Here is a 22,176-nt window from a genome sequence, read left to right as displayed (position 1 = left end):
AAACTAGATGTGAGATTACTGAGATAATTTACTCAGGGGAAAAAAACTTTTGAGAAACAGGAGACTAATGAAAAAAAGTCTGATTGCTCCATTTAATCTCATGTCTAGGGGAAACAGTTGAGATCTTACTTGTGATTTTTCCTTTCTTTCCTGTGGCTCTGCACTCAGTTCACTCTGCTGGAAAGTTGTCAAGTTGTTACACGTGGATCTCCTCTATGCTTTTCAAACTTTAATCCCAAGTTAACTTCTTTTTTGATCTTGAGTTAATTGCCTCTAGTTAAGCACCGCATATAACTTAACTTAACTTACAACTTTGCTTATAATTTACAAAGCCCTGCGCCAGAACAAGTTTGTGCTGAATTGCGGTGCCATCTGTAATCGGTGTAAAATGTAAACAGTGTGAAAAATGATAATCTGGACTTTGTTGTCCAAGGATTAAAAATGATCCTAAATTATTTTAAAATAATGATCCTAAATCTAAAAAATAATGATCCTAAATTATTTTAAGTGTGAAAATCCCATATTTAGTCTTGATTTCAGTCTTTACACAACACCAGTAACATGGTAGATTGTCCAGTAATGAGATATACTTTATAAACTTGAGATGAGAAAATGTGTGCTCACCTTTTACACACTGATGGGACCTTCACACGCTAATGAGTTTGTCAGATGTTGATCCAATGCTTTACCCACCCCACATTTACCACCTAAGGGCAGCATTGGATCCCTGCACTGTGAATTTGGTTTGATCTTGGATCAGTGACCTTTGACTTCAGAAAACACTTCAGGGAGGTTTGTGTCAGAGGCAGAGCTGCTAGAGGGAAGTTTTGATCATAACTGATTGGAATTCTAGCACATGTAGAGCTGGTTTGTTGTTAGTCTGTGTTTCTCTGCATGGGTTCACTGGTGTATGTTCACAGCAATGTATCTTAAAGCTTCCCAAGATGCAATCTGTGAGATCCCATCTTATTTGTTCTTTGAAGATTTTAAACGGGATTTACTTTAGGCAAAGCTACAACATCAAGCCTGGATACTTCTTTGCTCACACACATTTTTTTCTTTTATAACACCACATAATATCTGCAATCAATACATCACAGCAAGAGATGGTGGTTGCGTTAAGATACATAATGGAAGACAGCCTCATACAATGAGTTCACACTCAATGCAACGCCTCACAAACTAACACACGACTTCTACTGGGGTCTTTGATGGCCAGCTGGATTGAGTCATGTTTGATTATCTCTCTATAATCAGAGGAGCCTTGCAACAGAGGACAGGCTTAGATCAATACCACAGTGAGTTATTCTCCTAGACAGCTACCTTTGCACGATCCCAATCACTCCTGTCTGGTGGTTGGGCGGCAGGGTTGTCATTGTCTACCAAGTTCATGTTTATCAATCGACGTGTCCGCTATAGAGATTTCAACTCTTGCCTATTTAGACCTCTAATCCTTGCCATCAGTCAAATGCCAGACAGACTCATCATAGAGATAATAATCCAAAAATGTAATTTTATTCTGGCTGTACCCCTATCCATCATGAAAATAGTGATGCTCATTAGATTAGAAATGTGACACATTTTAGCCCACTCAGTCATAGTTGAGAGATGGATGATGAAGGGAACTTTTACAGTAGAATTTGTTGTCATGTATGGCTTGTTTCCACCGAGCGGTACAGTATGATTTGGGATGGTAAACCCTAATACTGTCTGCGTTTCCACCGCCAACAGTGCCCTTACTTTATAGGCGTGGTGTTTGCTGGAAAGAAGGGATCGATGTCATTCTCGTGCGAAAAAGAAAGTGACTCAGAAAACAACAATGATACCCGGGATATGCACCTGATGTGTCGACCATGGTACATTGCTGCGTGCAGACATTGTGTTGCAACGATATTGTGTTTCAACTGTATATTAAAAAATGGCGCCTCTTTTGTTGTGATTCCACTTGTAGCACGCTCAAGTGATGATTCTCTGTCAACCAATCAACATTCTGCTGTGAGTCTAGCTCCACCCTTTAGATACCGGACTACTGTGCTAGGTATCCCAACGGAAGGGTCACAAAAAAGTGGTATGGTACGGTTCTGTATTTTGTATAATTCACAGCTTCTGACAATCAAAACTAATAATTGCATATCGTACTCTACTGTACTGTAACGTACCGCTCTGTGGAAACAAGTCATTAATATCATAGTATATTCAAACAGGTACAGTTTTGGCTTGGATTTGGCTCTGAATTGATTCATTGTCCTTTTTCTTTTTTACTTCTGCCTGTCACTAGGATGATTCATTGTGCGTATTATTAAACTGTTTCCAAGGTTGAGGTTATAGGGTTGCAGGGTGACTTCAATCTGTATTGTTCATCAGGTTTGCTTGCAAAACAATTTCATCACTATTTGCGTCTCCATATACAGGCCCTAGTCAATTCCTGGCCCCATTCCTGCCATTTCTGAAATCCTCTTAGTGACACTGAATTTAGATTATTACCATGAGTACATTGAATCTCTACCTTTCACTTGTGTGGGATTTTGCTTTCCCAGAAGTGAAAAGTTTCATGTAGTTGTCATTTCCCTCCAGTCATGGCAGTTGCTGCAAATTTCATGGCCACAAAAGTTAGTGTCTGTGTCCAAATTCCCACTCCTTTGTAGTGTTTACAGAATTTGATACTGTAGAACATACTTCCTGACTGCTGATGAAATGTGTTCTGCAGGTATGAAGGTGTGTAGTATGAATACATCCACTATGTTGGCATTGTTCTACATTGCATTGCTCCAATTGCTGGTTCAAATGTGTTTGATTAGGGTTTGAGCTAAACTGTTCGATGGTAGCCCTTCAAGAGCAGAGCTGGCTACCCTTAGTCTAAAGTTTAGCCATTAGCAACCACATCCTTGGTACCTATACCACTTACATTTAACAAGCCAACCAGCTCACAGTTTTCCACCATTTTATTTTATATTACTCCTCAACTCCTGTTACCTTATGGCAGTCAGATCCTGCTTCGGGAGGGACAATGTCCTGCAGGGTTTATAGCTCCAACCGGACTAAAATTACTTGCCTAAAAAGTTCCTAGTAATCCTGAAGACCGTTATTAGATGGTTCGGGTGTGTTTGATTAGGACTGGAGGTAAACTCTACAGGACAGTGACCCTTTAGGAGCCTGCCTCATGGGATAGCAAAGTGTCCACAAGTTGCACACTTTAGAATCTCAGCAGATGCCGAAGTGTTGTCCTTAAGCAAACCCGTGTCCCCTCACTCAGTGTATGTGATGTTCAAATGTCTGTTTGGTGTCTTGCAGGAGTTTGCCGCCCTGACAAAAGAGCTGAATGCCTGCAGAGAACAGCTGCTGGAGAAGGAGGAGGAGATTTCAGAGCTGAAGGCCGAGAGGAACAACACCAGAGTGAGTTCACACAGTGTCTTCCAGGCACTTCAAAGAATTGTGCTCCTCAACCATCATCCGCCTCGTAAAGTTGCACTTGTTTACAAAAAAGGCAATAATAGAACTGATGCCCACCCAGTGACTTGTGCATCTAATTCATGTTTTTTGCTCCATAATGACTGATGCATTGCAGATTTGACAACAGTCTCTATAGATGAGCTTTGGTGCTTAGCTTTGATGATACTTCACTCACTGTCACATTAGCTGCTCCCTGTGTAAGATTGACACCCAATGACTTGCACATGTAATTCATGATGTTTTTTTAGAGACAAGATGCTTTTGCTTGCTCCAAACTGCATTTATTGAACTGAAACCAGATTTTGTTGAGATGCTTACCATAGATTCACAGCGTGTAGTCACAACATTCACACTTTGATATGTCTGCAGCAATTTTCCTGGGGTTTAATGTCATGAGATGACAGTTGAGCTATAACTTTATCCTTGTAGCGGTTAGATCATAATTCCCTGAAAGTCAAGATAGCAGGCAGGCTGGTATTTTTCAATAAAATTGTCACCAATCATTTGCATGGAATGCAGAGAAGCTGCCAAAACATCTGACAGGAACCAGCACTCTGTCTATCCATTTCACAAGAAAGTATTCATTCTCACTTCCATTCTTTTCCTGCACCCCTCAGTGCCTGCCTGAATCACCGTGCTAATGCAGCCCAGCACACCTGACTCCACGCTGCAGTTCAATTAATTACTTGCGTTACTTATCCGCAGCCAAACGTTTGAAGAGTCAATTATGGAATTGAGGATATTGGAGGTATTAAAAACCAGAGGGAAGCATTGATCGAGGGAGATAAGGGGACGTAGTGGAATGGAAAAGAGGAGAGGTCGAGTGAGATTAGAAACAGACTCATTTTAAAGAGAGCTTCTAATCTTACACAAGGAGCAGCTAATGTGACTGAGTGAAGCATTTAACCCAAAGCTCACCTAGAGAGAGACAGTTGTCGACTCTGCAATGCATCAGTCATTATGGAAAATTATCATATCTTAATAATTTTCAGATTGCGTCCCAATTTACATACTTGTAGCATTTACTAAAAGAGCATTAGTTGCTGATAATGCAGAAAGTTCATACTTTTCAGTAAGACATTGTAGAAATCACATTTTGGCCACTAGGCATACGCAATATTCTGTATATATATATATTTTCACTGTAAACTCGCTTTTATTTATTTTTCCAATATAGCCTAGATCAACATTGTGAATGTTCCAGACTTTTTAGTAATCTCTTCTAAACTTTCGAGACTTTTCAAGTAATCTCAACACGGTGGCCACCATGAGGGGTCGACACGCTTATGTAGATTAAAACTTTTTTGGACACTTACATGACAGTGTGTGTATTTTTAAAGGTTTTTTTCTTTACTAGTAAAACTTTGGTTATAAAGTGAGAAAAGTTTAAGGTGCACTTATAGTCATACAATGTCAAATTATGTCAAACTGGTCATGTAGTCAAGTAAAGGAAAGTACAGCATTAACAGAGGAATTATACTGATTTCAGTATTAAAATTAAGCATGTAGATGAAATATACAGGATGGATTTTTAAACATGGCACCCCTTTAAGTAAAATGACACATAATGTTACTGTCCATATATTGATTTAAGATCATTGCTGAGATTCATGTATTAACTAATGTCTGTCTGTGTCTGCTGAAGGCACCAGTGTTAATCTGATCCACCAAAACAGACTCACACAGAGGTAGAGAGAGTAACCTAACCTGCATTATCCGGCTATAGGGTTGTTTTAGTGCTGAGCTGGCGCTGGGAAAGACAGAGGCTGGCACAGACTGAGGGTTATGAATGAGAGAGCAAGGAACTGAGCAGAAATAGAAAGGTCAGCTCCTCGATAGGTCTCTAGAGCAGCACTGCTACAGTACTGCCAGTACAGCCCTCAGGCAGGTACATGTGCTACTGCAGCCCTAATGCTGTGTTACATTCAACTAGAGAAGCCTGAATTTCCAACTACCTACTTGGCAGAAGCCGAACTCCGTGCTTGGAAATTTGGAAACTTGTGGAAATCAACCAGATTGATTTCACCAGCATGCTAAAAATGAAGCTAAAATAGTACTTTTAGCTATAATTTTATATTTTTGTCTTAGCTTTAACTTTAGATGTATTTAGATGAAGTGTCTTTCCTTAAGCTTTAGCTTGAGATATTATTTTAGTTTTAGCTTGAACTTTTTAAGACTATTAACTTTATAGATTAAGTTTTTAGTTTGAGATTTAGCTAAAATGTAAGTTTTAGAAATCGTCTTAGTTTTAGCTTTTAATTTTAGTTAAAGCTTTAAAGTGCCCCTATTATTCTATTTTAAAGGTTCCTAATTTTGTTTTGGAGTTCTCCGTAACAAAGTGGGATTCGAATGACGACTCATTAGCAATTCAATTCTTGTCAAGCAAGTCAATTCCTTCTTTTGAGAGACAATAACTTTATTTATCGTGCACTTTCGACTTTACAACTTTGCAGATCGTTTACATTCATAGACAGCTACTTTACACATTGCATGAAAGGGAATAATTGAAAAAAAAAACATAATAGGGGCACTTTAACTTTTAAAATATTTTAAATTCACTTTTTAGATTTTATTTAGATTTAGTTTTAGCATTAGTTTAAGTTTATCTTTAGATTTAGATTTAGTATACATCCAGCTTTAGATGCAATTCATCATTATTCTGAGCAGGTTTCTTGAACAAGCGCATTTCAAAACAACATACTCAATTTTACTTTGCATTCTCTGTTTCACATCCATAGCTTTGTATGTCCAGTCCACTCCACTCATCTAAAGCCAGACAGTTCTCGCTCGCTCTCTCTCTGTGTCCCTGGGACTTTGGGACCAAATAGATTTTTTATGCTATGTACCAGACCAGAGAGTAAACACATTAACATAATCTTCTTTGTGCCGGGTCCAGGGGGTTTCAATTTGTTGTGTCTGCTTTATTGTTTATGTAATGGGTTTTCTTGTGTGTAATGTTGTTAGCTGTCTAAAAGGGTTCCCTTGTAAAATGAGAAAAGACCAAATGGTGTGTTAAGCACATATCATTAATTTTCCATATGAAGAATGTCCTTGAGGGTTTAGTGATATGACCAAAAAAAAAAAAAGTACCTCATGTTGCATTTAGTTTTTAGAATTAGTTTTGATTTTATATTTATCTGTATTTTTATTTATACTCAAATTAATTTTTAAATTAGGTTTTATCTTTATCTTTAGATTTAATTTTAATTTTATCTTAACATTTTGATTTACTTTTAGAATTAGTATGCTTTATATAGTTTCTGCAAGTTTTATATTTGGCTGAAGTTTAAGATTTCGATTTTGTTTCCCTTTTAGATTAGCATTTAGGGGTTTAGGACTTAATTGTGGTAATTTCAGCTACAAACTTAGTATTAAATTAGTTTTATATTTAGTTTCAGTTTTACATTTGGTTTAATGTATTATGTTTGTGACAGTAATTGAGGATACTTCATGAGATGAACTCCTTATATGTGCCATAGCTGCTGTTGGAGCATTTGGAGTGTTTGGTTTCGAGGCATGAACGTTCCCTACGCATGACAGTGGTGAAACGACAGGCCCAGTCTCCTTCTGGCGTCTCCAGTGAGGTGGAGGTCCTCAAAGCTCTTAAGTCCCTCTTTGAGCACCACAAAGCACTGGATGAGAAGGTAAACCGTGAGATCAACACCTGCTGAGGTTCATGGTTTTTTTTGTTGTTGAATTTTTAAAGCCAGCACAATGCTAATGCTATGTCTATGCTTTACCACTGTGCATTGCAAATGTTAATGTACTGCCTATGACAATTTGATAGAAATCTAATATAAGTGTATATGTGGCATTCCAAATATACAGTACCACAAACCTGTTGATGTTAACCCATATAATACATAGGCTGACTGATCTGTGACTGATCTACTTTAGTAACCAAAGTAAAGTTTCTCTCCTGATTTTTTGACAGTGATGCTGAAGTACATTTATACAACAGTACAGCCCACTGTCCCACCTCTCTTTTCCTTTATCCAGTGGTGTTTTATTTATGGATTAAGCCCTTGTGTGGCAGTTCATCCAGCTGTAATCCATTCTGCGGCCTTCTCCAGACAGTGTCATTTATAAGGCGTTTGGTAACAGACGGCAGGAAATTGCATGTGATTTATGGGACAGTAGGTTTAGTGACGACTGGTCGTCCAGTGATGAAAGACTGAACCCACTGAAATGATTCCAGTGATCAAACAGGTCACCAGAGAGACTGATTAGTGGTTTTATTCAGCCTTTTTTTTTTGGCCCATTCTGTTCTCTGTAGAATTGTGACTTATAATCTGATGTAAGACAAAGGGAAAAAATGTTTGACATTTGTCACACAGCACCACAACAATAGCTTTATGAAAAAAAAAATGTTGTGTGTATAATTCTACTTTCTTAAATTCTGTCATTTTGCCACCTCAAATTCGATTCTAAATCAGTAATATGAGAAACATTCTCACTTCAGTTCTGAGTAGAGCTCAACCTTGATGAACAGTGAGTGATAGTGTTTTTTTCTTCTTTCGTTCAGGTACGAGAGAGATTGCGGGTGTCACTAGAGCGGGTCTCTGCCTTGGAGGAGGAGTTGGCCGTAGCCAATCAGGAGGTGAGGCACAAATGCTCTGATTACATAATTGTACAGCAATCTGCACCAGAAAGTACTTTACTCTAAGATGAATATACTCCATAAACATGCCAAATATGTTTAATTTGTTGCTATGCCATGTTGTTTTTGCCTGATCTGATTATTATTATTATTATTATTATTATAAGTGTGAAATGCAACAGAGCAAACAGAACATTGTGTATTTGAGTGTTTATTCTAGTACTGTCAGTCCAGATGGTGCAGTTCTAGCTGAATGAGCTTCAAACTTCTCAACAAGAGCCAAATTTATTTATTTTTCTTTAAGAGATATTTTATATTGAGAATATGTGTACTGAAATTGAGCACTCTGCTGTGTGTTATAATTTTCTTAGTTTCTGAATGAACACTTGTGTGTTCTCTTGGGGTCCAGGGCTGGTGGGGTGACTTCATTTCCTTCATTTATATTTCTTTACAATAAATAAATATTAAATAAATAAATATTTCAATGATTGAAATTAATACATATACCTTACATATACCTTTTGTTATCTTTTTAACAACTTTACAATTATTCTAAACATTTCTAAAGAATGTACAAAATGTAAACTATGCCTTTCAAAATTCACCACATCTCAAATAAATAATGTGTAAAAATCTAACAACTGCACAAATCAAGACCAACAGCAAACAGACTGGTGAGAACATTCTCACTTACATAGACACAGTGCAGTTCTTCTCGCCAACATCAACCATGTGACAGGAAGATTTGCTATGAATTCTGTTTCTGGGAAATGAAAAAACACAAGGATTTCAATTGAGGCTGCTTTTAAAATTCATCCAGCCTCTAAGCTGCCCAAGTTTACTTCGCAGAAAATATTTATTTAGTATTTGTATTAGTCATTCAAAAACCTCATGCTTTTGAATAACTGTTCATTGATGTTATAAAAGGACATTCACACAACTTAGTGAATGGCAGAGGCAGTTTGGGCATGTTCAGATTCCAGCAGTGGCTGGTGCTTTTGGAGAAGCACAGACGTCACTTATTAAAGCAAAGTGTATGTACTTAAGGTTATTTTAAGATGTCTTCTGTCTGTGTTAGCAGTGTGTGAACTGTAGAAGATCTGAAAATACTGAAACAGTGAAAATACTTACAACCTACTATGCAGTGTAGATCCACAATACTCTATGACAGTCAACCTTTTTTTACTTTAAAGCCCCGCATTGTCCAATACAATATCCGGAGCAACCCTAAGCCTTCAGAAATACTCTGAGCCAGTCGCCTTGGGTCAGTATTCCTGCCCATTTCTCCAGCATCCAACATGTTGATTATGAGAACTGATTATTTGCTCACCATCTGATCTACCCAGACATTAATATGTGGCCTTGTTAGGAGGAGGTGATCAGCGATATTCACTTCACCTGAATTCAAGTTGATTGGGATACTTTTTTCCAGTCATCTCAAAATGTGTCCCAATCAACATGAATTCACTCTAAATACATCGTCGCTGTCAGGCAGAAACCTTGCGCCCATTCTAACTCCTTTGAGCTTGATTTTGGTGAAATGTTAATGTCTAATGACACGTGCAAGTGTCTGACCATATATAATGCCACAGTATCAACTTTGACGACGCTGTGTTTAATTATTTAAAAAATATTGTGCTTTTTTTTATTTCCTGAAAAGATACGAGGTTTCCCCGACAGCGACGATATAGTACTTTGGATAATATTACTGCTAGTCTTGTAAAATACATTTGATTTGATTAGATACATTGCTGTTATGTGTTATTATTCTGAAGAGAATTTTGAAATTTGATTAGTTCAGCTTTTTCTGCCTTCATAAGTCTCAGCTATGCTCTCAATGCAATCTCAGATTTATGAAGAGTGCTTCATTTCTGCACAAGTACAACTGAACCATCTGAATTTCAAGTTCATGTTAATATCTCAGTGTTAGATGGAGCACTTAACCCATTCAGGTGCGTCACAAAGATGAATCCGGTTTCTGTGAAGTAGTTGTTTTGTTTGAAACAAACCAGCGTTTCAGGGACAGCCGCGCTTTTACGTGCTCCTCTTTGATGAGACCAAATGAACGACATCAAAGCGTCCATGCTCACTTTCATTGGGCCTCCACTTCTCATTTACCTTCATTTGCAAGTTGACTCAATATTCCGGCTCTTTGTGGAGTCAGAAGGTGCAGGATTGTTTGATCTTCAGACCTTGAAAAATGGCAGACAGTTCCCTTTCTGTGCCTTCAAAAGCGAGAAGCCCATTAATTGCCGCCTCATTAAAGGAATGCGTGGCGAGCGGCGATAAACCAAACAAAAGAAAGCGGATGTCTCCCTTATTTCCATCCATCCGTCTATCCCGCTTTCTCTGTGTTCACAGTGGACAGAGCGTCTCAACATGGGAGTGGAATAATCTCCCAATGCCCTTTAGCCTGGAGAGAGAACAATGTGTGTGTTGGTGTGACAGTGCTCATAAGTCAGATAACCTGCTTAAAAGATGCTCCTGGAAGAATACTAGGTTATTTTATTAGGGAGCATATGCCAGCTGACATGGTCAGCAACTTCTTCTTCCATATTTGTATGCACTGCAGTTTTACATTATTGGGCTGTGGCAGTTTTGTGCTGGTCTAGATATACTGAATTTTTTATCATTTACATAATAATGTAAGATATAGCGGCATTCAGTGTTGTATACACCAACAAAAAAGTACCTTGTTATTTATTTGAAGTTTCCTATAACTGAATGATAAAATCCTGTGGGATCACTTCAGAATGTTAACACACTCATTTAAGAATTATAGTCCTGTGACAGCAGTGTCATATGAAATCTCTAAAGAAACACTTGACATGACATGCCCTTAAAGGGGTAATGATATAATAAAATAAAAAGTCATAATTTAGTTTTTCATCATAATGAATTTCACCTTCTCCCTGTCTAATAATTAAACAGGCTGTTTTGTGCTGTTGCTGTGCCTTTAAGACTTCCCTGGAAAATTCATTTGTGGAAAATTCCTTCTCCGTAAGCAAAATTAGTAACATAATTTATGGTTTACGGGTCCAATACAGTTGGTCCTCCAAAATTGTTAAGGTTGGTTGTTAAATGATCAGTTCGAGACGCTCGTTCCTTAAATTCCTGCCTCTCCACAATTGCTGTCAGAAGGAGGTGTGGAGCTCTCAGTGCCTTGAAACTGTACATTTGCAATTAAAAAAACTGACGGAAAAGTTACTGTGCTTGCTGTTGATGTGCCATACGAAGCGAACACTTCTAAGCTGTCTACTGTAAGTCTGATTTATGATGCTGTTTTGCTGTATGCTTGCAGTTTAGTGAGAATCAACAATATATATTTACATCATACAAAAATTACCCTGGAAAACATACACTCCAGGAAAGATACGGTTTTGTCTGCTTGTTGAAAGAGTATGGAAATACAAATAAAGCTTAAGACTTGGTTTACCAAATAATGATAGTAATCACTTAGAATGTGACATTATATGTGTAGCATCGGCTACGATGTCTTGGAAACTCTTGGAATACAACAAATATGCATCCGCAAGCACAAAGCAGAGAAGTTGTTCTAGTATTAATGTCGCATGTGAATATCTAATTTTAGGATTTGTTGTACCAGTGATGTCAGTGTCAGATAAAATTGTCCTGTTTTGTCGTTACTGTTTGGTATATTATTTGCCATAAAGTGTCCTGGTAAACAACACAGTATCAGTGTTTTGATATCAATATTGCTTGTTATCTTATCCTATTATCTTTCATTATTTCTCTTTTATATTGTGCTTTTGCAGATTGTGGCCTTAAGGGAGCAGAATGCCCACATTCAGAGGAAGGTTGCATCAGGAGATGGGGCAGAGGACTTGTTGGAGGGAACTGATGCCCAGAAAGTCCATGGCAAGGTGGGCACTTACTCCTGACGGGCTCCGTTTTCTCAACAGTCAAGATTATGTTCTATAAATGTTTATATTTTCCAGAAAAATCTTACCAACCCCAAACTTTTGAACGAGACTGTACATAATTGGTAGCCTGACTACGTCAGACTTCCTACTTCTGCTCAATTTCATTTCGCTTCTGTAGTCAGTCTGAGATAGCAGCTTATCTTTCAGTTTTCCATCGGCCTTCGGACGGCCGGGCCAATCAACGAACAGAGGGCGGGCTGAGAGCTGTGACATAGATGCTGATTGTACCGTGGATGCGTAGATTTACTTCACATAATCTGCAAAAGTCGTTCACAGCCATGTTCACTCCGGTATTTCGCTCGATGGTTTTGTTTTCGCATCATACATGTGTTTACAGTGGAAGTTAGATGCGGCTGAGCATGCGCATAACACACGCCATAACCAAACGTCATGTGATTGGCTTACGGGTAACCAATGATTTTAAACGTCAGACAAGCGCCCCCTAGTAAGAGAGAAAACACTTCTCTATTATGCCATTCCAGACTCTGTATACGAAGCAAAGTGAAGTAGCAGAGTCTGGTATTACCAGGCTACATAATTGGTGCCTTGAGGTGATTTATTTTGATGTACGATTCTTTTTAAGTCCAGTAGAGAAGAAAGAAACTACTGAAAATCAGTTTTTGAACACAGAGGTGTACAATAAAATCAATAAGCCTTCACTATACAGTCAACACACACACACACACACTCAACCTGTCAAACTGTATTTCTAGATGACATTTAATGTCCCGTTAAACCGATCGTAGCAGAATCTTGCCTCCTGATGAAAAGATAACAGGATGAAAGGATGAGAGAAGTGTCGTCCTGCTCTCACTGTCACCGATGGGCGCCGTGTTGTGCGGCATTACATTGTGTTGGCATGGTGACAGTGATGGCAGGAATTTGTGGCCTCGTAGAAGATAAAGGTTGGCACTTTGACAGTGTATCTCAATTGGCCAAATTAATCTCCCATGATGCTCAATAGATTTAGTAGCAGTACTGACAATATCCAGGGCCTCTGGCGCTGATGCATGGGTCCAGCCGACCAACTAGAGGTCAGTGGTTTTGCCTGTACGTTAAACAAATAAATCTGACCCTCCGAAATAGATACAGGCAAAAAAAGAAGAGAGAGAAAAAGAGTGAAAAAAGTGGCAGTGAGTCATTACCCTACAGCCGCTCCAGAATAAACCACTGCTATTCTTTGTCTTGTCATTCTCATCTATTTGCGATTACAGAAGCTGTTCTGGTGAAGTCGTGTCAATCTCTCGTGGCTTCACAGCTTTGACGGAGTAAATTCAGAGTGCTCTGCAAATGATTTTATCACCCTTCTGTCTTACAGTCTGCAGCCATAAATTAAACGGGATAAAGTCTAATTTTAGTGCGGCATAAGACGTGTCAAGTTTTAGTGTGAATATGTGACAAGAATCTTTATTTTAGGCATGGCAGAGGAAATATCTGCTGAGCCTCTGTTTCACACACTCAGAATGCAATTAGACGGAAATGAGGATACTGGGAATTTAAAAATCCATATAAAGAGCCGCACGAACTAGTTGAAAACATGGAATCATGGAACTTGGATTGAGTGATTATTGTGTTTCTATCATGTTATATGTTTGGCAGCAGTTCTTCTAACCCTATTTGATGGAGTGTGTGTAGCTTTTCATTTCTTAAACAACTATGTAGGAAGACACATCATGGCCATATTCCAGGATGACAATGTAAAGATTCATCAGGCTCAAACTGCTAAAGAATGGTTGGGAGGGAGCATGAAGAATCATGTTCACACATGAATTGGCATCTCTGAGTCCAGACCTTAAATTCATTGAAAGTCTTTGGGATGTGCTGGAACATAATTTAATTTCATGTTCATGTTTAAATGTTTATTATTTTTCAATGAGTTTTATATGGTTGTAGTTTTAGTTTTATTTAAAGATGCTAACCCTGATAATAATGTGAAGTTATACTGAATTAGTTCTATTTAAAAATCCTTCATTTAATTGGTTTAATCGATCTCACGACACTAAAGGAAAAGTGTATTGTGTGTGTTTGGGCTGCAGCGGTTGTCTAACGGGTCGATGGAGGACGAGGCCAGTCAGGTGGTGGAGCTGCAGGAGCTGCTGGAGAAGCAGAACTACGAGCTGGCTCAGATGAAGGAGCGCATGTCCTCGCTGTCCTCCCGCGTGTCCGAGGTGGAGCAGGAGCTGGAGACGGCCCGCAAAGACCTCATCAAGAGCGAAGATGTGAACAACAAGTTCCAGAGAGATATTAAAGAGGTGCAGTATATGGGTGTATGTGAATTAGGCTGTGTGTGCGAAACCTCATCCGACAGTACACCAAATTCAATGTTTGAAGCTGTGCAACAATCTACTCATTGAGAGTTTTCTTAAAATTTGCCTTCTTAGAATATTCTGTTCGTAACAGCCCTGACTGACCAGGTGTCTTCGATTTTGGACACTGACTTCATCTTGATGTCACATTGATAATTAGTGACAGCCGGACAGAGTCTGGGAAATGTCTGTTGAATTGGAGATTCAGCTATTGATGGAGAGAGAGGTTGTGGCAGCCTAAGACAATGTGTGTGTGTGTGTGTGTGTGTGTGTGTGTGTGTGTGTGTGTGTGTGTGTGTCTCCATGTCCAAATGTGAGCATTTGCCTGTCTTGATATTTGTCCTCAAGCCTGTATGTAATTATAGGGCAGGATTTTTGATTGACAGCAGACTATTACACCTGCGGGCTCCTTAGGTGTGTGTCCACTAACCAACAGTCTGCCAATATATTTGTGTGTTTATACAGGCTATGTGTCAGAAAGAAGACATGGAGGAACGGATCGTGACTCTTGAGAAGCGCTATCTCAGTGCCCAGAGAGAGTCCACGTCGCTACATGACATCACAGACAAGCTGGAAAACGAACTAGCCAATAAGGAGGCGTTCCTCAGACAGGTCAGGTTTTGACCACTTGTTTTCCAATTTCCTTCTCCATTTCCCTTTTGTATTATTTCAAATTGCTTTGATATTTCGCAATTACTTGCCTTCCGTATTCATACATGTGTGAAAGCACAGATGTTTTGAACTTGATAATGGACAAACAGTCATTCCATTCGTAACTGAACATTCCGTTCCACTGATGTCATGGTCAAGATGACACCATCTCTTGTCCTGCCAAATGATCATTTACCAAAATTTCTTGAGTGCCTAAAAAGATCAATGTTTTGAGCATATTACAGATATGTAAGGACATGGCAAACTTGACAAACCATCAATTAACTATCAACATTAATAATTCAGACACAAAATTTTATTCGGTCATTATTTACTCATTTTGTACCAGATTTGTATGACTGAATTTTAGAGAATACCCTTTTCCATATTAGTGTTATTTTGGCATTATTTATATACTATTCTAGTATTTATTGTTTTGAATTAGTTTTGATTTTTTTTTTATATTTTCAGTTTTCAGTTTAAGTTTTAGTAATTTGGTTATGTGCTTTTGTCATTTTTATATATTTTTTTATATTTAGGTTTAATTTATTTAAATTTATATTTAAAAAAAAAAGTGTTTTGTTTGTCTTATTTTATTTCAGTTAGTCACCATGACAACATTTCAAAATTTTATAAAGATTTTTTTTGTATAGTATTTATATTTTATTTCAGCTTTATTTCAATAGAAATAGTTAAATAGTTTATTTGTAGTTAACAATAACAACACTGTTCCGTATAAGATAAGTGAATTGAGATGTGCGTTTATCACTCACTAGAGTTTAATTGTTCTAAGAACATGCAAAAAATAGGCAGTTATGTAATTTTGTTTGCTTGGGCACGCTGAAAAGGGCCACGCTGATCCACTTGTTGCTGTGGAAGCTGGAACGTCCTATGATGTCTGCTATTTTACGATAAACTCTTTCTGATCAGACACTGTGTGTGTGTGTGTGTGTGTGTGTGTGTGTGTGTGTGTGTGTGTGTGTGTGTGTGTGTGTGTGTGTGTGTGTGTGTGTGTGTGTTTGTGTGTTCCCACAGATGGAAGAGAAGAACAGGCAGTTACAGGAGCGGCTGGAGTTGGCAGAACAGAAGCTCCAGCAGACCATGAGGAAAGCTGAAACACTGCCTGAAGTCGAGGCTGAGCTAGCACAGAGGATAGCAGCTCTCACCAAGGTACCACACACACACTCACTAGCTGTGCATTTAATGAATTGAATACGTAAAGTGCAGGAACATCTGGGAACACTTATGAATGGTGACTCTTAAATGAATTTGTGAATTGTTTTTTAACTTATTTATTGACACAACTATAGACACAAATGAATCAGACAAACAATACTACTTCAGACTCAGAGAGCGACCCAGACATCAAAATGTGGCCCATATCGGGCTCAAATATTCAGGCTAGGGGTTCAAGGGCCATTTTTGAGGTGATTTCTCTTTCTGACCACTGCACATTAAGAGGCTCTAAAAGTTCTTGGTCTGGTTGGTGCAAAGCATTATATTGCACTTAGTGTACATTTATTATGTGCATTGATCAGTATAAAAACTTAAATCATCAGTAGCAGTAGAAATCTATTTCAAACTTGTGTGGTACAGTTGTGTGTACTGATCAGAAAGTTTTGAAGGGCCATATGGTTAAATATATCTTTTTTTTTTTTTTTTTTTTTTGGTTTGCCTGGCATGTGTTACCACGTCTACAACAATCACACATTTTCACCAAACACACAATGCTTAAATCCTTTTATTCATAATTTTATGTGAATTATTTCCTTTCCACAGTGATTACTGTACATAACCAAAACAAATGTTCTTTATAAAAATTAGCATTATTATACAATTATCTTGATGGAAAAAGTAGCAGGTTCTCATTTATTAATATTGTGTGTTATTTCTCTGTATTGTGTGGTTTGGTAGTCTGATATGGTAGCTAAACTCCAGGACATGAACTGCAGTCTTAGGAAGGTGGGGCTGAAAGCCGCTCTCTCTCTCTCACACTCTCTCTCTCTCTCTCTCTCTCTCTCTCTCTCTCTCTCTCTCTCTCTCTCTTTCATTCACTTCACTTTGCTCTGTCTGGTTGTGGGTCTGTTCACTGCTGGTGTATTTCAGCTGCATGTGATGCTCAGCTGGGATTTTCTTCGCTTTAATGAGTTGCTGACGTACTTGGTTCTTTCTGTTCACCCACGAGAGAACAGAAGCTTAAGGAAATAAACACTCCTTCTCTTTACCTGTCTGCTCAACCATATCTGTGGTGTTTGGTGTGACGGTACCTTATAAACCAAACACACACTCTCATTTTGATTCGAGCCAACATCACATGGTTCATGGGTCCTTTCTCTGCTGGTTTGGGCTAATTTGTGGATTTACATTTTCTCATCTGACAAAATACATTGTGTGTGTTTGTTGTTCAGGCGGAGGAGAGACATGGCAGTATCGAGGAGCGTATGAGACATTTAGAGGGTCAGCTGGAGGAGAAGAACCAGGAACTGCTCAGGGTCAACATCACTTTATATCATTAAATTATATTTTTTTTTTAGGAATTGCATACTTGTATACTATGTTCTATTTTTACAGTATGCTTACATTGTGCAGAATGTACATTTTCTGTTTATATGGAATATCCAAATTGCCACCCACGTTGCCACCCAAATATGTAGTATAAAACAGCATTCTTCGTTGGAAAACAGTGTCCCACAATGCAATGCACTCTACCTTGACCTTCCATTTCCAGTATGATGAAGAAACTGGCAGCAAAATCAACTATGATTATTGTCTAAATCTAACGGATTATTTAATTGAACTGCCAAAAATACTAAATATACTTTTTTTACTTTCTACATACCTGGGCAACATTTGCAAAATTAAAACACTGCGAGCAAGCGTTTTTTTTAGCATGCAATATATAGTGTGTATAGTATAGTATGGTAGTATTTCATTCCGAACCAGAAACATTGTCTTAACTGATTTAACACTAATTCTTTCCACACATATAAACAGTATAAAAAGAGAAATGTAAAATTATAAAATATTTGATTTATGTGAATATAATGTACAAAAAAAAATATATATATATAGATAAAATGGTGTATTGTGTTTCTTCAGGCTCGACAGAGAGAGAAGATGAACGAGGAACACAACAAGCGTCTGTCAGACACTGTGGACAGACTCTTGACCGAGTCCAACGAACGATTACAGCTCCACCTGAAAGAGAGGATGTCCGCTCTTGAGGAGAAGGTGGGTGACGATCCAACCGTCAGTACCAATGACTTCCGACCACGTCAGTCACTCATACCGTTTCCATTGCTTCTCTTTCAGAATGTGCTAATACAAGACTCTGATAACTACAGGAAGCAGTTAGAAGACTCCATTCAAGAAAAGGTCATTAGTTTTTATTTTCCGAAAACTAGCATGGCTGAACGAATTTTAATGCAATGTTTTGCTACCTATTCTGAGTAAAATGAAACTTTAATGTGCTTTGCGGTTGTAGTCTCATCTCTCGGATGAGATAGAGAAACTGAGGTCTGAGCTGGATCAGTACCGGTTGAGGGCCGGATCCCTTACAGAGCCCACACTGTCACGGTGAGACAGAAATCATGAAAAGAACTATCCTTTTACAATAAACAGTAGCTCTGTTCCAAAACCCAACAAGCTCAACAGAATTTTAAGGCATCATAGGTGTGCGCTCGACATGAAAGCTGTTCTACAACATTCGGCTTCAACATTAGCAGCAGCATCACATGTATGCATTGCTATGAGGTAAATAAAAATAAAAAAGGTGAGAAATGCTGACTATAAATAGATTAAATATTATAAAACTATGGATAAAAAAATATAAATATAATTAAAAATTTATTATTTCATCCAAAATGTATGTTTTTTATACTCTGGTTCTGGAAGTAAAAATCTTTGTCCAATTTTGAAATAGTTTATGCTTTAAATCAAAGTTTGTAATGTTATTATTCACCTCATAGCTGGTTGGTTTGGTTCATGGCTTATAACAAAGACTTTGGGGAAAAACTATGGGGAAATGAATGTGAAAAATAGTTCCAGGTCAAGGCCACTGAAAAATTACTTTTTTAGCACCATTGCATTCTATTGGAGTATTGGGCGGTTAGCTTAGCATCATCTTCAAATTTTATTGGAATCAAGAGTAAAGTCTCTTGTATACTTCCCATGAGGATTTATGTGGCAGTTAGAGTTGCTGCCTGTGCTGTTCCTGATCAGTCACTTATTAAGTTCCAATATTGGTTAAGAACTAGTGCTTATGTAGACAGCAAAGCAGCTCACTAGGTTTTGGAACAGAGGTAATGTTACCCTCTCTATGCAGTGATATTAATTAAATTACTTATTCCCCTGCATGATTTTATATTGTTCTTTCATTGCAAATGACATTTTAGCATTGAAAAGTTTATTTAATGTGTCTAAATTCTAGATGTCTTAATGATGGATTGTGGTCTTGATTCCAGGTCCCATCTGGATGCTTCCGGAGATCTGCGTTTCTCTCTGGGTTCTCTTGCCGAGACGCAGTCGGACCATTATCGCTCCACCAAGGTGATCCGCAGACCAAGGAGAGGGCGCCTGGGGTTACGTACTGACGAACAGAAGGTAGGAGCTCTTCACCCCTTGTTTCTTGGGCTTTGTACTGAACATCACTTCTTTCTGCTTCTCTTTCATCTCTCTGCAGGCTAAGTCTCTGGGAGAGCACGAATGGCGCTCTCAGCAACTTGGCGTTCTGGGCGGCCACCCGTTTGAGAGCGACACGGAGATGTCGGATATTGACGACGATGACCGAGAGACCCTTTTCAGCTCGATGGATATACTGTCTCCTGGAGGACATTCAGATGCTCAAACTCTGGCAATGATGCTGCAAGAACAACTGGATGCCATCAATAAAGAGATCCGGTCAGTCTATTCATTGTGACCGCTGCACCCTTTGAAGACTTGGGTTAAAAAGTCTAATTCTTAATTGTCTGCTCAGAGATTGAGAAGAGGTATTACTTTCAAATGGCTTTAATGTCTGTTATGTACAGTAATACATCTCTATAGCAATGTAAGAACATTATATTTCTTAAACATATCTCCTCAAAGGTCACCAAGGGAAAATGTGCAAGGAGAACTGCAGAGGGGCTCAAGACTGGCCCTTGCTGCACACCTTTTTTAGCATTGTTAGGTTTGACAGCTGTTTGTTTACACTACCAAAAAGTCTAAACCAGGTAGTCACCTGTCCAAAAATTCCCCCCTAAAAATTAAAGCCGGTCCAAAAGAATGTTAATGATATCTCAAATGCTGATTTTAGGTCTAGTAGTACTAGCAGAGAAATATAGCCCAGGTTGGATAACAAAAGCAAGTAATTTGTTACACTGACAAATGTAGTTGTGGGGCCTGAAATCTGACTCTCTGTTATGGGGGAATAATTTGTATTATTTAATGAAAAACCATGTTTGTTGTTCTTGTGATGCATTTAGCATTAGATTAAAATCAACTTTTACTAATTTTCTCTGAAAACATAATTTAAATGTTATTTAAAAAATCCACGGTCATAATCTCATAAATCAGACCTCAGTGGTCTGGAATAGACTACAAAACTAATTTACAGTCTGGTGGAGTTGACGCTAGTTGCTGAAAGTCAAAGCAAGTCTGTAGATTTTGTGCAGTCAGTTGACAGATTTTCCCAGAAAATTGTGCGGCGTATGATGGGCACAGCCTCCGATGTGTTTGGTTTCACATATTGATTTCTTCCACTCAGAGGGTATCAAATATTTTATATTTTAAGTAGATTTTATTTGTTATGCGTCCCCTAGCAGCGAGGTATATGTTACTGCATGAGTTCCGAACAATTTGAAAGTCATTGTCTAGTCTAGTCGTTTTGTGTATGATGCAGTTTTTTTCTTTAGTCAGTTACAAAGTCAGCAACTGTATGATGCCTAGAGTTTTAAATTAGGTTCAGATTGTAAAAGTTGTGTAGTTTATTCCAGACTTAAAATCGCATGTACAGCTATTTTTTCCTACATTTTTACTGCCGCTTACAGATCATTCTTTCAGTCTTTTCACTCACTAATTCTCCTGTAAAAATCTACACGATTTTTTTTTTATTCTAAGTGTTTATTTGCTATTTATTAGATGACTTTCATCAAAGTGACTTGTACATTGCTTCCTTGTACATTTACAGTGATAAGTTCCTTGACTATTATCCCAGTAGCTTTTATGAGAACATACATACATGAGGGATTGAACTTGTCAACTTTGTGTCTTAAAAGTGTAGATTTATCATGCAAGCATGCAAGTTTTCCTCCATAAACGACATATAACCTTCTACTCCCTAGCTAATCCCTTGGCTGTTTTTTGTTTTGTTTTAACTGTCAAATTTATTAAAACTTGTACATTTCTATAGACTCAGAATCAGGATTCTGCTACACGCAAGTCCTAAATTGAATTAAAAACAATAAAAGGTGCTGCAGAAAGCAGAGTTGTGCCTTCAGGCAGCGTATATGCTGATTTAAATATCAGACAAAGCTCAGGATTTCTCCTGTAGGCTGTCCAGTTGTTATTGAACAAGATAGGTTGACTGAAATGTAACGGCTGTTTCTGCAGTTCCTGCTGTTCATGTCTCCTCATCTCCTCAATATCACACCACTATCACCTGTCTGGCTTGATATGTCATCGCTGTGTCCTGTCTGTCGATCTCCCTCACATATTGGAGACCCTAAGACCGGATGGGCACTTGCACCTAAGGTTGTCAAAAGCAAATGGATGACTCCAATTTTCATTGAGATCTAATTTGAATTTTGTCCAATTCAGTGGAAATGTGTGATTAATATTTGATGAAGCCAGAACAGACGGCAAGTATTTCTTGAGCCTTTTTTTATGGAACTTTAGTTGTATTTTATGTTTCAAAGGTCATTTTAAATTCACTGCAGACAAGGTTGAATTTTTTAGTTGGTTCTGTCCTGTTATTTCCCACATTTATTTTTGGTTGGGAGCCCCCTTAATGTAAAACTGGTTTATAAAAAATACACAACCTCATATATAATGTACAGTACAGTATGTGTTTCCAACTTTATTTGATTACCAGTGTTGAAATACAGCTCACTGTACTATTAAACTATGCCTATAGTATGTGCTGGTTGTTTTGATTACCACAGGAAGAAAGATGGTCTCCCTGCACGCTGTTTACTTCTCTCCTCCCATTAGTGGTCCGCTTTTGATAAAGCACCAGCTTTGGTGTTTG

General features: G+C 38.2%; 1 protein-coding gene across 3 annotated transcripts in view; it reads left to right on the top strand.

Moving 5' to 3' along the window:
• The window catches only part of ppfia2 (PTPRF interacting protein alpha 2), a 214,742-nt gene that overhangs the window by 164,486 nt on the left and 28,080 nt on the right, over positions 1-22,176 (top strand). For 2 of the 3 annotated variants that reach the window (XM_084408383.1, XM_084408384.1), the window contains 13 exons: positions 3,292-3,393; positions 6,930-7,094; positions 7,976-8,050; positions 11,827-11,934; positions 14,031-14,246; positions 14,766-14,912; positions 15,987-16,121; positions 17,360-17,443; positions 18,051-18,182; positions 18,264-18,326; positions 18,436-18,527; positions 19,415-19,553; positions 19,633-19,850. In XM_084408383.1, coding sequence (XP_084264509.1) covers positions 3,292-3,393; positions 6,930-7,094; positions 7,976-8,050; positions 11,827-11,934; positions 14,031-14,246; positions 14,766-14,912; positions 15,987-16,121; positions 17,360-17,443; positions 18,051-18,182; positions 18,264-18,326; positions 18,436-18,527; positions 19,415-19,553; positions 19,633-19,850 — 1,676 coding nt within the window. Of the gene's footprint in view, positions 1-3,291; positions 3,394-6,929; positions 7,095-7,975; positions 8,051-11,826; positions 11,935-14,030; positions 14,247-14,765; positions 14,913-15,986; positions 16,122-16,865; positions 16,914-17,359; positions 17,444-18,050; positions 18,183-18,263; positions 18,327-18,435; positions 18,528-19,414; positions 19,554-19,632; positions 19,851-22,176 lie in introns of all 3 variants that reach the window. The other variant, XM_084408382.1, reaches the window with a different exon arrangement.

The sequence above is a fragment of the Rutilus rutilus genome (assembly GCF_951802725.1).
Source record: "Rutilus rutilus genome assembly, chromosome: 4".
NCBI classification, from domain to species: domain Eukaryota; kingdom Metazoa; phylum Chordata; class Actinopteri; order Cypriniformes; family Leuciscidae; genus Rutilus; species Rutilus rutilus.
This window is presented reverse-complemented; position numbering and strand designations above follow the sequence as displayed.